Source organism: Capsicum annuum, chromosome 8 (assembly GCF_002878395.1).
Source record: "Capsicum annuum cultivar UCD-10X-F1 chromosome 8, UCD10Xv1.1, whole genome shotgun sequence".
In the NCBI taxonomy this organism is placed as follows: domain Eukaryota; kingdom Viridiplantae; phylum Streptophyta; class Magnoliopsida; order Solanales; family Solanaceae; genus Capsicum; species Capsicum annuum.
The window spans coordinates 153,724,194-153,742,951 of NC_061118.1; the positions used below are offsets into that span (position 1 = coordinate 153,724,194).

The 18,758-nt window shown below is 35.7% G+C and overlaps 1 protein-coding gene across 1 annotated transcript; it reads left to right on the forward strand.

The window, feature by feature from the left end:
• Window positions 1-2,286: 2,286 nt before the first annotated feature.
• Window positions 2,287-16,286, forward strand: LOC107839590 (acyl-CoA-binding domain-containing protein 4; the record flags this gene model as incomplete). The annotated part of the gene is given in 16 exon segments (XM_047394685.1): window positions 2,287-2,350; window positions 2,433-2,504; window positions 2,629-2,823; window positions 2,910-2,987; window positions 3,394-3,492; window positions 3,661-3,730; window positions 5,465-5,526; window positions 6,100-6,257; window positions 6,612-6,738; window positions 10,165-10,279; window positions 11,107-11,195; window positions 11,961-12,044; window positions 12,210-12,392; window positions 14,822-14,971; window positions 15,150-15,209; window positions 15,768-16,286. Coding segments are annotated over 16 exon segments (1,789 nt in total), but the record flags the coding sequence as incomplete, so codon positions are not given.
• Between the last annotated feature and the right edge of the window lie 2,472 nt (window positions 16,287-18,758).

The following is an 18,758-nucleotide window of genomic DNA, read 5'->3' on the forward strand; positions in this document are numbered from 1 at the left end:
ACAGACTCAAGCTATAAAGCTCTACTCAATATGGACAAGTTGTTCTTCATCTAGTGCCACGAAATTCGGCTTTGGTTGTCGTGGATCTTTAATGTCGCTTGCATGCGATTTCTGAGCTTTTACTTATCCATATTTTCATAAAAAAGCAACATATCTTTTGCGGAGTAATCCGATATTAAGTCCATCATTTGGTACTTGTAATCCATCGCTCAAATACTCGGCGTAAGTGGCAACAAAAAGATCGCAATTTTTGCGCTTTAAAAAAATAGATAATTCATATCTTGCAGTTCATAGAAGCATTGTGAAGTTTATGAAATTAAATCATGATTCTTATACTTACAGGCTACTAATGGTTTGTTGAGCAATTTCTTCAACATATTGTACATCAAATGGATTACACATTTTATCCCGACATGCTTCAATCGTTGACCAATCAATACAAAACTTTTGGTCCAAAAAGCCACTCATATCAAGGTAAGTAGACAATATTTTGGCCAACTTTTGTATCTCAGATGATAACCCGCAACGTCTCCTTCGCGACATCGAGTCATAAACTCGGATGCGCCTCTCTTTTAGAACAACGACAACCAACACCCACTGGAATTCATCACCACAATTGATTGGGATGTATATTTCGTCAACCAAATGACAAGGTAAGTCAATTGGAATGCTAAAACCTTTGATGATGTTGATTAAGCATTCCTCATTTTGGGAAACTTTCGTCTGTTGTTGATAATATCTATCGTAGGCATTATTAATGTAAACTTTGTACAAACAATTGTCTGTTGTGTATCTGTATTATTCTTGTGTTTGTAACTTGACCTTCTTTCGGAGGTAGTAAAAAATGACACCAATGTGCTGCACTTAAAATTACGTGACGAAAAAATTAATACACAAATGCAATTAAATAAAATATTAATTAATAGTAATATGTATGACATTTAAACCTCATCATTTCAACAAGTTTGGGGTTGTGACATCAATAAAATCAATTTTTCGTTTCGGAATGTGCAACAACAAAGTCGAACATATCAAAATCAAGACTCGATTCGTTCACTTTGTAGTGTTCATCATTATATTTTCTACATGATGATTTATATGAGTTCATGCCATGTTTTCACAACAAAAATTGTATAAATCAATATCTTTAAAATTGATTTATGTAACTGCTAGCGTGATGCTTTAATAACCCATCGACAATCTACTCTGAATAGTCGTTGATCAACTTTGTTAGTTTTTTTGGAGTCTCGTCCGAGATGTTGAACTCTTCAAATGGATATTTTTCCATTCTCCCGAATTAACAGGTTCTGTTTTTGTTTTTGTTTAAAAGCAGTTAATGGATTATCAACTACTATATTATGCTGTTCAGCAGTAGCTTCTATTGTGACATGTACCAGGAAAGTCAGAATTGTCGATGATAATTACATAGATACAATAGATAGTCTATTTATTGCTACGGATGAATCATCTGTTAGAACAACTTCAGGTAAAATAGAGCAATACAATAATTTCGAATAGATGACTTATCTATTGCAATAAAAGACTCATCTATTGTACAAATTAAAATAGTACAAAAACTTGTTTGATTTACTGAAACAGGCATGCATATATTGTAATAGATAACACATGTGATGCAATAAGTTAGACAACAATTGCAACAGATATATAATCTATTTAATAATATATCTATTAAAATAAATATGTGTCTGCTTGTTTGTTGAAACAGATTGTTCTGCAGGTGTGCTCTCGCTTTTTCTAAATCCTCCATCCTTGATAAATCCATATAACCTATTTAATAATGAAAAAAAAAATTAGAAACAAAGATTACTCGGTAGCTTTGCTGGTAGGATTTAGCAAGTTGGCCGTGGACTCGACGAACCCCCAAGCGGACACAGGACTGCAGTTATTAAAAAAACAAGCATGCGACAAACACAAGAAGAAGAAATAGAATACAATCAAAACAAGTACGTAGAACGGCTAAACATTACCTGTTCTCAAATAGCCCTTTTGTTCCTCCTTTTATTTTCCTTCTTTTAAGGCAATTGTGCTGAATGCTACATATTTCTACTGTTGCATTATCTAATTAGCTAGCTGTTTTGAGTGATAATATATGTGCCACCTTTGGTTGGTTGATCTCATTCCTTCTCTTCTTTAATTTGATCTTCTATTTCACATATGGTCTTAGAGGTCAGTGCAGATCAGTTCTTTCCTACCTTACTATACGAACTATTCCATATCTGTGATGTGGCTTGAGCGATGTACTGGAAGGTTTTTGTATTTGTGAAGCTGGAATGGGCTTGGAAACATGGCTTCCACAGAGGCAATGCGTCTTTTTGTGAAAATATTGGAGGTTTGTGTAGATCTAATTCTCCCCAACTTTTGATAATTTATGACTTAGGAGTATGAATTAAACACTTAATTTGTTTTGGTAGGAAGAAGATCCAGGATGGTACTCAAGGGATTCAAACTTTGTTTCAGAACCTGCAGTACTTGGTGAAAAGAATGTGAGTGTATATTAGTTTATATGATTCTCTTCTTCAACCACTTCTGTTTACTACTTGTTTCGTGCACATGTGTCTTTTTTTTTTTTAAATAGACTTGATGTCCCCAATCTCTTCTTTCGTTCAGACTGTGATGATAGCGGAGCCAGTTACTGAAAATGGAAATGTTCTTCCTGAGATAAAAACTATTCCTGCTGAAAATGGGAACTTGTCAGAACCTCAGGATAAAGATGTTGTATCAGAAGGAGTCGGTGCAGTTGGTGGGTATGACCAATGGGTTTCACCTCCCATATCTGGTCCACGGCCAAAAGCTCGATACGAAGTAGTATTTGTTTTGTATTCTTTGTTCTTAAATTTAATTTAATTTTCTTAATCTTCTTTTGTCAAATTCTTCATATCCTTTCACAGCATGGAACAGCCGTTATTGATGATAAGATGTATATATTTGGAGGGAACCACAATGGATGGTACCTTAGTGATCTTCAGGTGGGTGAACTGTCTGTACAAGGTAGTCTTTGGTATCTCTGGAGATCATCAATGATTCCTTGATCATCAGTTTTCAAGTTTTTATCATGAATCAGCAGACTTCTTATACTCTGGCTATATCTTTTGATGGTTGTGATTGTAAGCTTGTTGTTAAGTCTTAAACTGTAGATGTTTGCATTTTTATATCTCATTCTATTCTATCGGAAACAGCCTTTCTACTTCATCAGAGGTAGAGGTATGGACTGCGTATATCTTACCCCCCGACCCCACTAGGTGGGAATACACTGGGTTTGTTGTTGTTGTTGTATTCTATTCTGTAATTTCTTCTTTCCTGAGAAAAATTAGCTTTTCTTCTTTGGTTTCTGTGTACCCAAATTCTCTAATAATGTTTTGAGGGTCATTGCAGGCTTTGGACTTGAGAAGTTGGACATGGTCAAATGTAGAGGTTAAAACATCTGGTGAGGCTTCTCAAGTGCCAGCAGCTTCCTTCACTGGTCACTCCGTGGTTAGTACAGATATTGGTTTAATACATTCGTAGTCACACCAATTTATGCTCAGTATATTCAGCTCATTTAAGTTTGAAATGTCTCTTAGAGTCTTAGCTCATCAAGTCGCACTCTTCTCTCTTTCTGATTTTCCTTTTTTATTTGGGTTTTCTCTTTGTGTTTTATAGATACCTTGGCAAGGAAATAAGCTCATTTCAATTGGTGGACATTCAAAAGATCCTTCTGAAACCATGCAAGGTTTGTTCATATGTTTAAGATTGATTTCATATACTTTGATGTTGTACAAGAATGTACGACATGTTTTAGTGGTTAGTAATATAAGCAGCCTAAAAATTGATCTGAAGTTTGTTTTATCTTCCTGGGAAGACATGCTGTTTGGTCAGTTGACAACATTCATTGTTGTTGTGCGTATACTCTTTTTCCTGGCCTACAAGGGCGAACCTACTGCAAAAATGAAGCAATTTTTTGAGCTTATACTTGGGTAATTAGGTAGCTAGCCACATAGATTGCTTATTTTGCATGCTTTTTTGAGTTTTCTCGTTACCCCACAATTGACTTCCTCTGAATTTTTTGCTGGTCCTCTGAGAGAAAATTGCTCTCTCCCGCTCTCCATCTTTTCTTTTTTTTGAATGATGCCCTTGGTAAATCAGTTTTGTGATAGCAAGATGCACCCTCATGCCCCCCCCACCCCCCCCACCCCTCCTTTTTTCCCTTGTAGGAAGTGGAAATTTATATTGAAAACTGTTTCTGTGAAAGTATAATATACTTAGATGGTCTAGAAGCACAGCAGCTAACTTTTTGATAAGGTAACGTAATTTCGTTTATCACGTACCACAGAGGTACTTAAAATACAAAATCACGCAAAGCTGCTACATTCTCAGAGACTCCACGAACTCCAAGTATTGAGAAATATTGTCTACCATGTCTCTCCTATACCAAAAAGTTAAATTCTGAAGACATCTATTTCTTACAGAAGACGTTACTTTTCTGATTTACAAAACATCTCTTATTCCTTTTTTACCAGATTGTCCAAAAGATGCAAACAGGGATATTACACCAGATTATCTTTAAGTTTTTGCCTGACTTTCTGACTCTCCTAACATTCCAACTACCCTCTCTCATCTTATGGCTTATGTTACTAATTAGAAGCACAACAGCCAGTTATTCCTCAACCAATTGTCATCTTCTATGAAGCCTCTATAACTATACTCTGCTGATCTTTTCAAGAGCCTTTCATTCCAATACTCGTTAATTGGGTGTTCTTAGGACGAGAGATTATCTTTAACCTGGTGCTAACGTTAGTATAACAACAACTAAGCCTTTTCCAACTAGTTGCTTTCGCCTATCTGGATCATTTGCTTCACCATTTTCTGCTGGATTCTTAGAAATTGTATGTTTTCTGTAACAATTTTTCTCCCTGGGAGTTTAGGTCTACGCTATTTCATGTTACCTCTTTCTATGATTAAAGTTTTGCACCTATTGGCTTGTGCATTGGAAGTCTACATCTGACATGACAGATTCTCTGAGATAGCTTCTCTTATTTCTCTGCTCTAATCTTTGCATCCTCAGTCAAATGTGATTATTTATATTAGCATGCACATTTTATAAAAGCCTTGAAAAGGTGCAACATTCATCTTGCTATAACTTTGCTTTCACAATTGTCCTATGGAACTTGCTTTCCACTTTGGTATCTTCCTATCATATAGCACTCGTGGCACTTCTCCATTTATTCTGTTTGGTATTATGGTAGCTAACATTAAATAATTCAATAGCTCAGGTATTTGGCTAGGAATTGCTTCATTTTGGTGTTTTGTGGTGGTCTTTCTTAATGGCTTTTTATATACAAATCTTAATTGCCAATGGTAATTAGAGAAATATTGCTGTCAACAGATAGACAGATATTTTTTAGAATCTTATTCACTTGGATATTTGTTCAGCTGCTTTTAATGCTATGCTCCATTCATTTGTCAGTTAGGGTGTTTGATCTGCAGACGCTTACTTGGTCAAACTTGAAGACTTATGGAAAGCCACCGGTATGTTTGTTTATGTCATGATACTTTTCCCCTTTGAGTAGCTTCAATTTCTTGAGATCCCTGCTTCTGATTTTGAGATAACTCCCCCTTCTTGATGTTTCCTATCTAAAATGCTGTTTTCTTCGATACATTCAGTCCTAAGATTTGAGTTCCTTCAGAATTACCTTTCCTTTTATTTGAATTCCTTCAGGATTACCTTTCCTTTTATGATTTCTTTTGTCGTTTTTCACATTTGGGTTAAGGAGAGAGAACTTAACTAGTCTGCTTTCCAAATGAAGTACTGATAATTTGGTTAAAGTTGTTTGGTAGGTTGGAAAGTTTGAAAATGGAGAAGTGAAGTTGCCTCCACTTTTACTTCCTTCTATCAAACAAGAGAAAATTTTCTTACCTCTCTACGTTCAGTCCTTCATCCAGCCTTTCCCCTTTTCACCCAAACTAAACATAGCGCGGGCTTAACATGAATTGGTCATCTTTGTTCTTATCCATTTTAACTTCAAGTATAGTGAAATAAGTACACTAATTATTCCGTATTTTCATCTGACTAAAAAATAAAATTCCCATTTGCTTTTACAGTTATCTCGTGGAGGTCATTCAGTTACCCCTGCGGGAACAAGCTTAGCCATATTTGGTGGCCAAGATGCAAATCGATCTCTTTTGAACGATCTTCACATTCTAGACTTGGAAACCATGACCTGGAATGAAATGGACACATTTTAAGATGCTTTCAGCAAGTTTAAGCTTCTTTGTTTTCCCTTAATACCTTTTTGCTTGCCTGTTGAAGGACAAGCAAATTCATCTCCATCTATGTGTCTGTGTCACAAGTTTATGCTTTTCACAAGAGAATACATTGTCAGGCTAGCTTGCTCTTACTGTTTGTCTGCATAGGTACAATCTCCCAAGGTCAAAGTCTGATAGTTAAAAAAACTAATAGGTGTATGATATTCTTAATATCTTCTCTTTGAAATCTTATCGCCGCAAGTGTTTAGCGGCAATATACCTTTATCAATGTGCAATATCCTAGTGGTCGTAGCATTTCATGTTATATAGAATCCTTATTTATTCACCTAGGTCTTTTCTTTTGGTAGGTGGGTGCCTCATTCTCCAAGGTCTGATCATGCTGCTGCAGTACATGCTGAGCGATGCCTTCTTATTTTTGGCGGGGGCTCTCATGCTACTTGTTTCAATGATCTGCATGTCCTTGATTTACAAACTGTGAGATAGTGCATTTAGTTTTTAGTTGTCGCAAAGGTGCTCAAGTACGATTCTTTATTTATAACGGGTAATCTTTTTATGTTCTACTTTTTTTTTTTTATAGTGGTAACATTTGTATTTAAAGCAGTACTTAGGTAGTACTGAAAAACCATATTTACAAATATGAGAAAGAGGTATAATCTTCCTCAAAGCAAAACCAAGATCTAGATGGACCCTAGTACATCTATGATTGACTCAGTCTCATTGGAGTAAACAGTGGTACACCAAAAGCAAAACAACAAAATACATTTAAGCTTGACTTCTTGTAGGCTGTTGTCCCTATTCTCAAAACATCTATCATTTCTCTCTCTCCATATAGTCCACCATATACAAGAAGGGATCATCCTCCATCTTTCTTTGTTTGTAACCCCAACTCCAGCTTCCTCTTAACTGAAAAGAGTCTCATCAATTTTACTAGGCATACTACAGGAAATGCCTCTGAGATTTAGGAAAATTTGCCAGAGCTGGACAGTGAAATTGCAGTGCAGGAAAAGGTGTCTCACTGTCTCTGTATCCTTTCCACATAAGGAGCACCTGTTGCATAGAGAGATACCTCTCTTAGCCACATTATCCAATGTCGAAACTGCTTCATTGGCTAACAACCAAGTAAAGCATGCCACTTTATGTGGCACTTTGACTCTCCAGATTTGTTTCCAAGGCCATTTGAGGACTTGATTATCACTAACATTTGTGTCGCTAAGACTTGTCTGCTTATACCCTTTACCTTTGTTGTGCCCATGCCACCATTAATAATCCTCACCAGCCTGTGTTCCTCGAAAACTCTCCAGTAGTTTGTAAAGTCCGACTATTCTATGAATTTCCTAGTCATTTAGATTTCTTCTCAGGCCCAAATTCCATCCTTGTTGCAATCACATATCAGCAATTGTGTTCTGTTGATGTGGAGCCAAAACAAAGATATCAGGAAAAAAATCTTTGAGGCTCTCAACACCCATCTATTTGTCAGCCCAAAAAATAGTTTTTCTACCATTTAGAACCTTGACAGTTGACTGATTATTGTGGAAAGGCCAAAAGATTCTGATTGATTTCCAAAGGCTAACACCATATGGAGCATTTACCTCTTTAGTCATCCATTTGTTCAGTTCCTCATACTTGCTCTTAATCACCCTACACCAAAGTGCTTGATCCTCCTGATGATACCTCTATAGCCACTTCACCTTCAAAGCTTTAGTCTGGTTTTTGAGGTTCTTGATACCTAAGCCACCTTGTTTCTTGCTTCTAATGATATTCTTCCATTTGATTAAGTGAAAGCCTTTCCTTTCCTTATTGCCTTGCCACAGAAGTTTCTTCTGATTTTGTCCAACCTCTGAATTACTGACTGAGGTATATGAAAGATAGATAACATATATGTAGGAAGAGCATCTAGAACTGAATTTATCAGGGTTAGTCTACCTCCCAAAGATAGATATTAGGATCTTCATCTAGCTAATTTTTTTTTTTGACTTGCACCGGTTCGAGTCTCGTCTAATCCCGGGGGTGTACAGGTCCTTGGAAAGGAGTTTCCCGCAAGTGCACCACGGGTAATTCAGGGTTTCACCCAGTCCGATGGCCTTAGAAATTGTTTGCACCCAGTGGGAATCGAACTTGAGACCTTGAAAAGGAGCACCCCAAATCATCTAGCTAATTTCTTTTCACACTTCTCCAGAATTGGGTTCAAAATGCTTATGGATCTTGATTTTGCACCCAAAGGCATGCCCAAGTATACTGATGGCAAATTTTCCACCACTCCTCCCAAAATCCGAGAAAGATGATCCATCTTTGGAACCACATTAATTGTGTACAGAAAACTTCACAGTTGACATACAAAACTTGATCCACCCGATCCATCTCTCACCAAACCCCATTTGTTTCAGCATACTTAGAATGAAATCCCAATTCACGTGGTCATATGCTTTCTCGATATCAAGTTTGCATAATATACCAGATTTACTTTGGGACATTCTAGAATCAATTGCTTCATTAGCTATGAGCACTGCATACCATTATCTGCCTGCGTCTAATAAAAGCCATTTGTTGCTTGTCTACCAACTTATCCACAACTTTCTTCAGCCTTTCTATCAGTACCTTGGAGATCAACTTGTAAAAGCTTCCAATTAAACTGATGGGTCTGAACTCTTTGAGCTCCTTTGCTCCTATCTTCTTAGGAATCAATGCTATATATGTTGCATTATAGCTTTTTTCAAATATCCCGGTTGAATGGAAATTGTGAAAAACCTCGATAATGTCTTGTTTAATTATCTCCCAGCATGTTAGATAGAACCCCATTGTGTAACCATCAGGGCCAAGGGCTTTGTCAGTAGCACACATCTTTAAGCATTCAAAAACCTCTTGCTCCTTAAATGTTGCCTGCAGTGCCTCTTTCTCATCCCCTGTAATGGTAGGATGATTGTTAATATTTTGAGAAGATCTCCAGTCTTCAGGTTCTGTATATAACTTCTTGTAGAAGGATAGGACTTCCTCCTTAATTTTATTAGGATCAGTTATGGTCTCTCCCTGCACTTCTAATTGATCAATATGATTATATCTTTTGTGGACATTAGTAGTTTGATGGAAAAATTTTGTATTTCTATCCCCTTCCTTAAGCCATAAGGCCCTTGATCTTTGTCTCCAGGCCACTTCGTCATTCTTTTAACACCCCTCATACTCCATAAACAGTGTTGCTTTCTTGGTGATTTCCTCCTCTGTCAAGACTCTAATACTCAACTGAGATTCTAGCATAGCCATTTGATTGAGAAGATTATTCTTTTGTAATTTCAAATTCCTTTGTTCTTGTCTACTGCATTCTTTCAATTTCCCTTTGAGAGCTTTGAGTTTACATGCTAAGATGTAGTTTGGCTTCCCATAAAATTCAAATTCAAATTCACTCCACCAATACTTGAATTTTTCAACAAAACCTTCTTGATTCAGCCACCAATTTTCAAACTTGAAGTAGGAGTTAGATTGCTCCCCGTGTCTACAAAGCAGAGCTATTAGGACATGATCAGAGGTCACTCTTTGCAGTGTAGTCTGTTTTAGATTATTGAAGAGATTGTTCCATTCTGTAGAAACCATTATCCTGTCTATTCTTGATGCAGTTGTATGATTATCCCCTCTGTACCAGGTATACTTTCCACCGCTTAGCTGTAGATCAATTAGGTCCAGGTCTTCAATGCAATCTGAAAAATCTGTCATTGTTGAATTTCTCCTGTTCCAATCCCTTTTTTCACGAGGGAAATCTACAGACGTTGAAGTCCCCACAGATAGCCCATGGCCCATCAAACAAGCCTCTTACATCAGTCAATTCCTCCCATACAAGCCTCCTCTCCACTTTACTGTTAGGAAGCATAAGTAGAACATAAGTTGCCTTAAACTTATGTTCTACTTTTGTAGATGGAGTGGTCAACGCCTACTCAACAGGGTGAAATACCAAGTCCACGTGCTGGCCATGCTGGTGTGACAGTTGGAGAGAATTGGTTTATTACTGGTGGAGGCAACAATAATAGTAGTATGCATTTATCCTCTAACAATTTGTTTGGGATCACAACAATTCTAACTTCCTATTTTTATTTTCGAGAACAGAAAATGGCAAGTAGTATTAACTACGAAGTGCCTGCTGTGATATTTGCATCAACGAAACTTCTCACTGTTGTTTATTTTAGGATCTTTTACTTATCTCTTTCCTTCAACAAGGGCTGATGATACAAGTTAGAACTTCAAATCTAAAGCGGGGTTATTGTTGACATGCATATCTTCAACGTCTTATTTACCCTTTTTCGAATTTTAGCTGTCACAGCTTAAATTCTCGTACAAAGAACCAAGACAGGATTGTAAACCTCTTTGACATTACATTTGAATGCCTCAATCTTATAAGAAAAGTAACCAATTCTGTAATCATTCAATCAGTTAAATTCCTTCTTTTCGAGGCTGGGTGTCATTTCCTTTTTATAATTCTCTTCCAGGAGAAGGTAGAAATGGTTAATTGTGCAACCCTTTTTTCACAAGGTAGTGCCATGTGAAAGGATAGCAAATTCTAATTTCAAATCATATAAGAAACTGTCTGTTGAGTGTGATTTATGGTAGAATTTGGGCTTCTGCAATTCAATGAAAGGTAGCAGATCAGATTCAACTGCGCTTTTTTGGTCTCTGTGCTGCTGTAGTACGACTGGTTCCATAATGTTTAATCTGGATAAATTATGCTTAGCCAGATAGGAGGACATTACATGATGTTGGCCATGCTGTGAATTTAATCTTCCTTCAAAATTGTTAATTTTTGTCAACCAGCGCCAAACTTCATGTATTTATTCTATTTTCCCTCTTTTTTACTTACTGCAGGGGTCTCTGAAACTGTTGTTCTCAACATGTCTACACTGGGTTGGTCCATCGTAACAACTGTTCAAGGGCGTGTTCCACTTGCTAGTAAGGTATTTAATGTTCCGACTGTTGTTTGGGTTTTTAAACCACCAACAAGTTTATTTTCTTATAATTAAGCATTTGGTGGTTAGGTTACAAAGCCTTCTTTTGTCTATTATTGTGATGGTGAACTAGAAGTTATCTTGATTGGACTATCCTAATTTGAGCTTGTTGTCTGTAATATTGATATCCTGCATGTAGCTTTTCATCATGCTTTCTTCTCCTTAATATTGGCCTCAGTTTCTGTTCTTGAATATGGTCAACACTCTGATCTAATCTGTGATATGCATCAATGCGAATTGAGGCTGTGGAGTTCGGCTTGCAGAAGATTATCCATCAAAGTTCATGAGCAGTTGTATTGTCTGATATCCTTCATTCCTGATATTCCGTGGGTGCTGAAGAGAAGTTTGACTAAAATCCAAATTGACCATAGTATCAAGATAGCTCACTCTAAGTGTTACTCTAGCTTACACCTAAACGGTTATATGTCATGGTTGAATCACGAATGATACTGTTCTGAAACTGATGTGTACAATAATGAAACAATGCTGAAAATTGTTGGAACTCTTGATGAACTAGAGCAAGACTATTTTATTGTTCTTATTCATCATATGAGACTGAAATGTATATTACAGGCTTGGGATTGTATGGATTTTCAGTTAATAAATAATGTCATGTTAGGTCTGAGCATATGCAAAGTTTGATATTATGTTTCTGTATATCTGAATATTAAAATCTTAATTAATTGTGCATTAAAATAATTCTTTTGTCAACAGGGATTGAGTTTGGTGTTGTGTTCATATAATGGTGAAGATATCCTAGTTTCTTTTGGGGGATACAATTGACGGTATAGTGATGAGGTGAGGTTGCTAATGATTCTCCTTTGCTGGTACAGATGAACTTTTCTCTTTCACCTTTCCACTCTCAGATCAGACCTATATGGCAGCTAGTGGATTGCTTGGTTTCTTTATCCCTGTTATGACTTCTTAATATAACTTCTTGTGGCTTTGCTTATTCTTTGTAAGGTCAATGTACTGAAACCAAGCCACAAATCAACTTTGCAATCTATGGAGACTCCTGTACCTGATAGTGTTTCAGCAATGCAAAATGCTACTAATGCCACGAGGGATTTGGAGTCCGATATTGCAACAGTCCAAGAAGGAAAAATCAGGGAAATCGTGATGGACAACATCGAGTCTGAACCAATGGTATTATGATATCTCAAATATGTTATCTTGCATTAATTGATAGTGATATGGATGCTAGTTTGGTTACTTGGCTTAAGAAACAGACCTTCAGTTTAGTTTGGTTAACTTCTTTCTTTAAGACAGCAGGTATGTCGGTCTATAAAGCTGGATGTCAAAGTCCAGATACGATTTGTACTCTGATTAGAAAATAAATATGCATGCCTTAATCTAGTAGGTGAAAGGACGTGCTTTTCAAGTAACGAGTTAGTTCTCCTTAATCTAGTAGGTGAATGGATGTGCGTTTCAAGCATTGAACTCTCTTGAAGTTCTCAACTCTGATTAATTGAATCCCTTCAAAGAATAGATCTAACCCATTGTGACTACTCTTACTCAATTAGAAGATGTCAAAGTTCAGATACGATTTGTAAGCTGATTAGAAAATAAATACACATGCCTTAATCTCCTAAGTCGGGGGTCTATCGGAAATAGCCTCTCTACTTCACCTGAAGTTGTGGTATGGTCATGTTGTTGTTGTTGTTGATGCCTTAATCTAGTAGGTGAAAGGATGTGCTTTTCAAGCAATGAGTTAGTTCTCCTTAATCTTGTTGGTGAATGGATGTGCGTTTCAAGCAATGAACTCTCTTGAAGTTCTTAACTCTGATTAATTGAATCCCTTCAAAGAATAGATCTAACCCATTGTGACAACTCTTACCTAATTAGAATGCAATGACTATAAATTCATTTTGGATATGTAGCTTGGGCTTGGACAGGGACACAGACATGAGAGTCCAAGTCTAGCAAACTAAGCAGTTTTATAAGTGCACATGCATGTGTTAGCATGTGTGTGTATCTATGATCTAAGCTGATTAAAAAAGGGCAGCCCAGTGCACTGATCTCCCTATTTAAGAAAACATTAAAGTCACTGGTGGCCATGAGAATTTTTATATGCTGTATACTATTGTCTATTACAGCTGTATCTGTGAGTAATTTCAGTGCTTAGTAACATAAGAGTGGCTCCTCATCTTCTGTTTACTCGTACTCAAGGGTGGAGCTTAGTGGCCAACGAAGTAGGTTCAGATTCATGAGGTCTCAGGTTCAAACCTGAGTAGAAACACCAGGTGATTTCTTTCCATCAAAGTTACTGCCATGTGACCAGGTGGTCACGGGTTCAAGCTTTGGAAACAGCCTCTGGCAGAAATGCAAGGTAAGGCTGTGTACAATACACCCTTGTAGTGGAGCCCTTCCCCGGACATCACGCATAGCGGTCGCTTTAGTGTGCCAGACTGCCCTTTTTTTTGTCCCATCCTTAGGTGGATGGAGTTATTTGGTACCTGTTGCTGGTGCGAGGTGTAAGGTATTCCATCGAATTAATAGACGTATGAGCAAGCTGGCCCGGACAACACTGTTATAAAAAAAAGTTTTTCTTTTTTCTCTTCTTGATCGGTTTGTAGAGTTTCAAATTTGTGTCCTGGATTCTGCAGAGAAGTATATTGGAGAATATAGTTCTGCTGTATATAGTTAGATTGCTTATTACAACTGATACTTAGAAAATATAAGTTGCTCTTGTATTAGATATAACTTCCAAATTCCAGGTAAATGTTGATTTATAGTCAATGAATGCCAACTATTCCTTTTCCTATCATTATTCACCTTATCATTTAAGATGCTTCTTTTTCCTTTAAACTGTGACATCGTACAGCCTTGTTTTGGCTTACAAAATCAACATATAAAATCCCATGCTAAATAACTGTCCGTAGATGTAATCTAAAATTTCAGTGGAATAGCCTAATGATGTCTGTTATTACGAATCACATTTCACTTTATGAATGGACTACTTGACAACCAAACATATGAAATATTTTATCATGTTTATTTTTTTTTTCCTATGATATATCTAAAATATTAAGATTTACTAGTCATAGTGTGTGTTAGGAAAATGGACCTTAGGCCTTACTCAATTCCAAAAGCCAGTTCATAAGAAGATAATTGCCCGACCCTATAGAGTCAACAACCCATTTCCTCAACTAATAAGGGAAACTTAACACCCCCTCGCACACCCAAGGTTGGATATTTGGAGTGGACAAGATAATACGGGGGTAAACCAGGATTTGGTTTGGCTGTGTGTGGTGCCATGTTATGAAAATAATTTTGGATTTAAATCAACCTCAAAAGCTAGCTCATGAGGTGAGGATTTCCTAAGGCCATATAAAGAGACAACAATTCAGTCCGTCAACGAATGTTTGATGCTAACAATGTGATAAACCCCTTACGGCCAGCTTTAACTTCCACTTGTGTTGTCGTAGAGCCATTCTATGCCTCGCTTTGCTTCAGTCAAAATATTTGATCTCTATGATCATTCTCTTCTCCTCCATCATTTCGTTTGTTTTTCCCTCGTCTTTCCCTTGTCTTTCCCTTGAAACTTGATCTTATGTCTCATCTTGCTGGTGAAGAAAGTTGAAGAAACTACTGAACGGCTTATAGCTGCTCTCAAAGCTGAGAAGGAAGAGTTAGAGTCATCTTTCAGCAAAGAGAAGTTGCAAACGCTTCAGCTGAAGCAAGACTTGACTGATGCTGAGGGGCGCAATACCGATCTGTATAAGGTAACTACTCTTTCGATTGATATGTATGCTTCTTACTTCTTAGAGGGTTAGCAAAAACTTATTCTAACATTTTGCATCTTGGTTTCGTTGAATCGCTAATCGATAGTAGTTTCCTATAATACTGTTCGTGATCCAACAGTAACCTTCAGTTTTAACTATTATTCTCTTAAATATGTAGGAGCTCCAATCTGTACGTGGTCAACTTGCTTCTGAACAATCAAGATGTTTCAAACTGGAGGTCTGGAATAGTATTAATTACCATCATATTAAAAGAAAATTCCAGTATACACTTCTTTTTAAAATCTTCTTCTGGTGGGTGGTGGGATTGGGATTATTTTGACCTAAAACATCTAAAAGGGTTTTCCTGAGGTTAATGATTGGATATTTTGACTGGATATCTTGCAGTTGGCCTTTTCTTTGTGGGTATATTCAGTTTTCATTTCTAAACTTTTGCATTTGCAACTGATGTTACGTAATGACTGCTTATGTTTTTTGTTAGGTATTCACAGTGTGATTGTTATCTTCCTTCAGCACGATGGCACTTTTGTCTATCCTTTCTGGTTCAGTATTTGCTTTCCATATTAGCAAAAATAGATCATGTTAGGAGATGTGATTAGCTCCGATCACCTGACTGCTGTACACCCACCTAACCCATGATACACAAATATTGCACAATTAGAACTTTGGAGTAAGACAATTGTTACCTAGCATGGAGCTGTAGTTACTATAGTTTCAGCATGTGGATTATCTTTCTTAATTTAGATGAGAAGTAACCGAGTTAAAGCTATTTCAACAGGTCGATGTTGCGGAGCTAAGACAAAAGCTACAGGCTCTGGAAAGCTTAAAGAAAGAACTTGAGCTACTCCAACGACAAAAGGCTGCATCAGAGCAAGCCTTGAATGAGAAGCGAAGGCAGAGCTCTGGTAGAGTATGGGGATGGATTGCTGGAACTCCTCCTAATCAACAAGATGATGCTTGATGCAACAACTTTGATTATAGAAAACCAGTTTTTCATTGATCATTTTTTATTAAAAATATTACTATTATTTTGTTAGTTGTTCTTTTTACAGATAGAATAAGATGTGGAGTTGGAATTCTTTTAGGGTGGCGGGGGAAAGTAAGGTCTTTGTATCAGGGCAGCGGAATTTTTGTTGTATAATTATGAGTGGCTGTGTGTGCTACTTATTTTTTGGTTTGAGTATTTACCAGAACTATTCTCAGATAGAGAATTAATCGGTGACCAAGTATAGGACGACTTGTTATGGGCTTTATGGATTTTTGTAATGCATTTTGTCTTACTGTATTTGTCTCCTCGGAAATGAGTTATTCATAGAATGAAGTATGATCTGTATTACTTTTTTAGCCTATGTTTTTTTGCTCCTCCTCGAAAAGAAAGCTGCCTTAATCAATAATCATCCCCAGGTCACCCTTGGAAAATCGACAGAAAATGTAAAGGGAAAGGATAGGACGTCATAAAGAATATGTTATGGTAATTGGTAAAATTGCCAGCTTCTAAGGAGCTTGGCTAGATTTCAGTTCAAGTAGATTTGAAGTTCATACTGTTTTATGAAACAACCATCTTGGGCCTGTTTGGCTTAGCTAATCAGAAGTATAATAAACACGTCAACACTTATAAAGTGTTGGAAACTAATCTTATAAATAACGAATGGCCATTTGGCGTGAGTGGGGAGTGGCATCTGTGAGTGGACATCATTAGTCAAAGGTATTTTCTTATTAGTTTCTGGCCAAATATTAAAACAAGAAAGAACAACCTTTTAGGTTACTAATTCTCAAAATCGCACACACATAGCAATTGCTTATTTCCCTTCTTTTTTAAGGTACAAAATAATTTATCAATATTATTTTCTTTTTGCAAAATCAATAGGTTCATGATTTCAACGCAGCAACATAACTTCTGGGTTTTCTCCATCGAAGTAGAAATATGACAAACAATTTATTTTGCATTCACCAATATTATTGAAATAATATACTAATTGTTTTGTTTAGTTTTACTTATTTAGACAATAAAATACAATACTATCATATACTTTTAATACAATACAATTGTTAAAGATATATATTTATATATAATAATGATACAGTTTCTATATATATACATATTCTATATAATAATTATAACATCTCTTATACACATTCTATACAATTTTTAACTACAATTATTATTTAGATACATATTTTATACGACTCTATATGGTTTTTACATGCATTCTAAAAATGTATCAATCTAGTATAAGAGAGTATCAAACAATTTTTAACTACAATTATTATTTAGATACATATTTTATACGACTCTATATGGTTTTTACATGCATTCTAAAAATGTATCAATCTAGTATAAGAGAGTATCAATTGAGTATATAGACACTGCAAGTGTATCAATGTAGTATAAAAATATATTAATGTGGTATAAAAGCATATCAATTAGGCATAGAGACTGCATGTACTTGCATAAAATTTCCTTTCTCTTTTTTGAAAAGTGTATCAATATAATATAAAAGTGTATCAATTTGTTATAAAAATTTATCAATTGAGTATATAGACTGCATGTGTCCAATTGGGCCAAATGGTTAAAAAAGAGTGTTAAATTAGACCGACTGACCTAAGTTGTCCACCTTTTCAATTATGAGTTGTTTTTTAAAAAAGTAGCCAACCCATATCCTTTTCCCATAAAAATATTGATGTTGAGATTGTAAGTAAATAATTAATTGGCTTTTGGAGTAGGAGTACAAACTATACTTGAGATGAAACATTACTAAACTTGTCACATTAGAAGTGCTGAAAAATAAATGAAGAGAAGAAATGTGTGATGATAAATTTATGACTTTTTGTTTTTTTATTGATTCTGACTTTTACTAAGTACTTATTTCTCTCTTGCGCTGTAGTATTGGATAGTGGAGAGAAGACAATTAACATGTAACTAAATTTCAATCAATCATATGTGTATGAACTTCAAACCTAAATGACTGAAATCCAATAAAAATGATAAGCTTACTATCAATAATAAAACTTGAGCCAAGTATGATTAACTTGCAATTGAAAAAGAAAGACCTTCGTCATAGTGTGTTTGGTATGATGGAAAATATTTCCATGAAAAATGTTTTCTTCAAAAATAAGTTGGTTTTCTAATTATTTTTTCATGTTTGGTCGGTGAGTAAAAAATATTTTACGAAAAATATTTTATGGTGTTAGGTTGTTGAGTAAAAAATATTTTTTTAGAAAAATATTTTCAAGTGTTTAATTGGTGAGTGAAAAAGTATTTTTTAGAAAATACTACTAACTGTTAACTAGTATATCAGTGTCTCTAGCGACTCAACAATTTGTAAGAACTAATTTAAGCATAGCAAATAATATTAATATCGAATACTAAAATATTACAATCACTAAATTTAAGAAACTATTAATTAGCAAATATAGGAGACATTTTTCAACATTTTTCAGGACAATCTCAAGATACTACAAGCAATAGAAATATAAAAGAACGATAAGCTTATTTAACTTTGTGAAACAAGTTACATCGATGATAAAATGAAATATGCAATTAGCAAAAGTAACATAGGTAAGTCTTCCTCTATGCATATGAAAATAACAATACATTCAACGAACATTGGAAAAGAGAAAAATTCAGGCTTCACTATTTTTTTTATTTGAAGCCATGAAAAATTGAAACAAAGCACAGTGAAAAATATTTTCGAGTAATGTAAATTTTTTAAAAATGTGAATTTTTTGAGTCATGTGAACATGAGTGTTCTTAGAGTGGAGAAGAAGG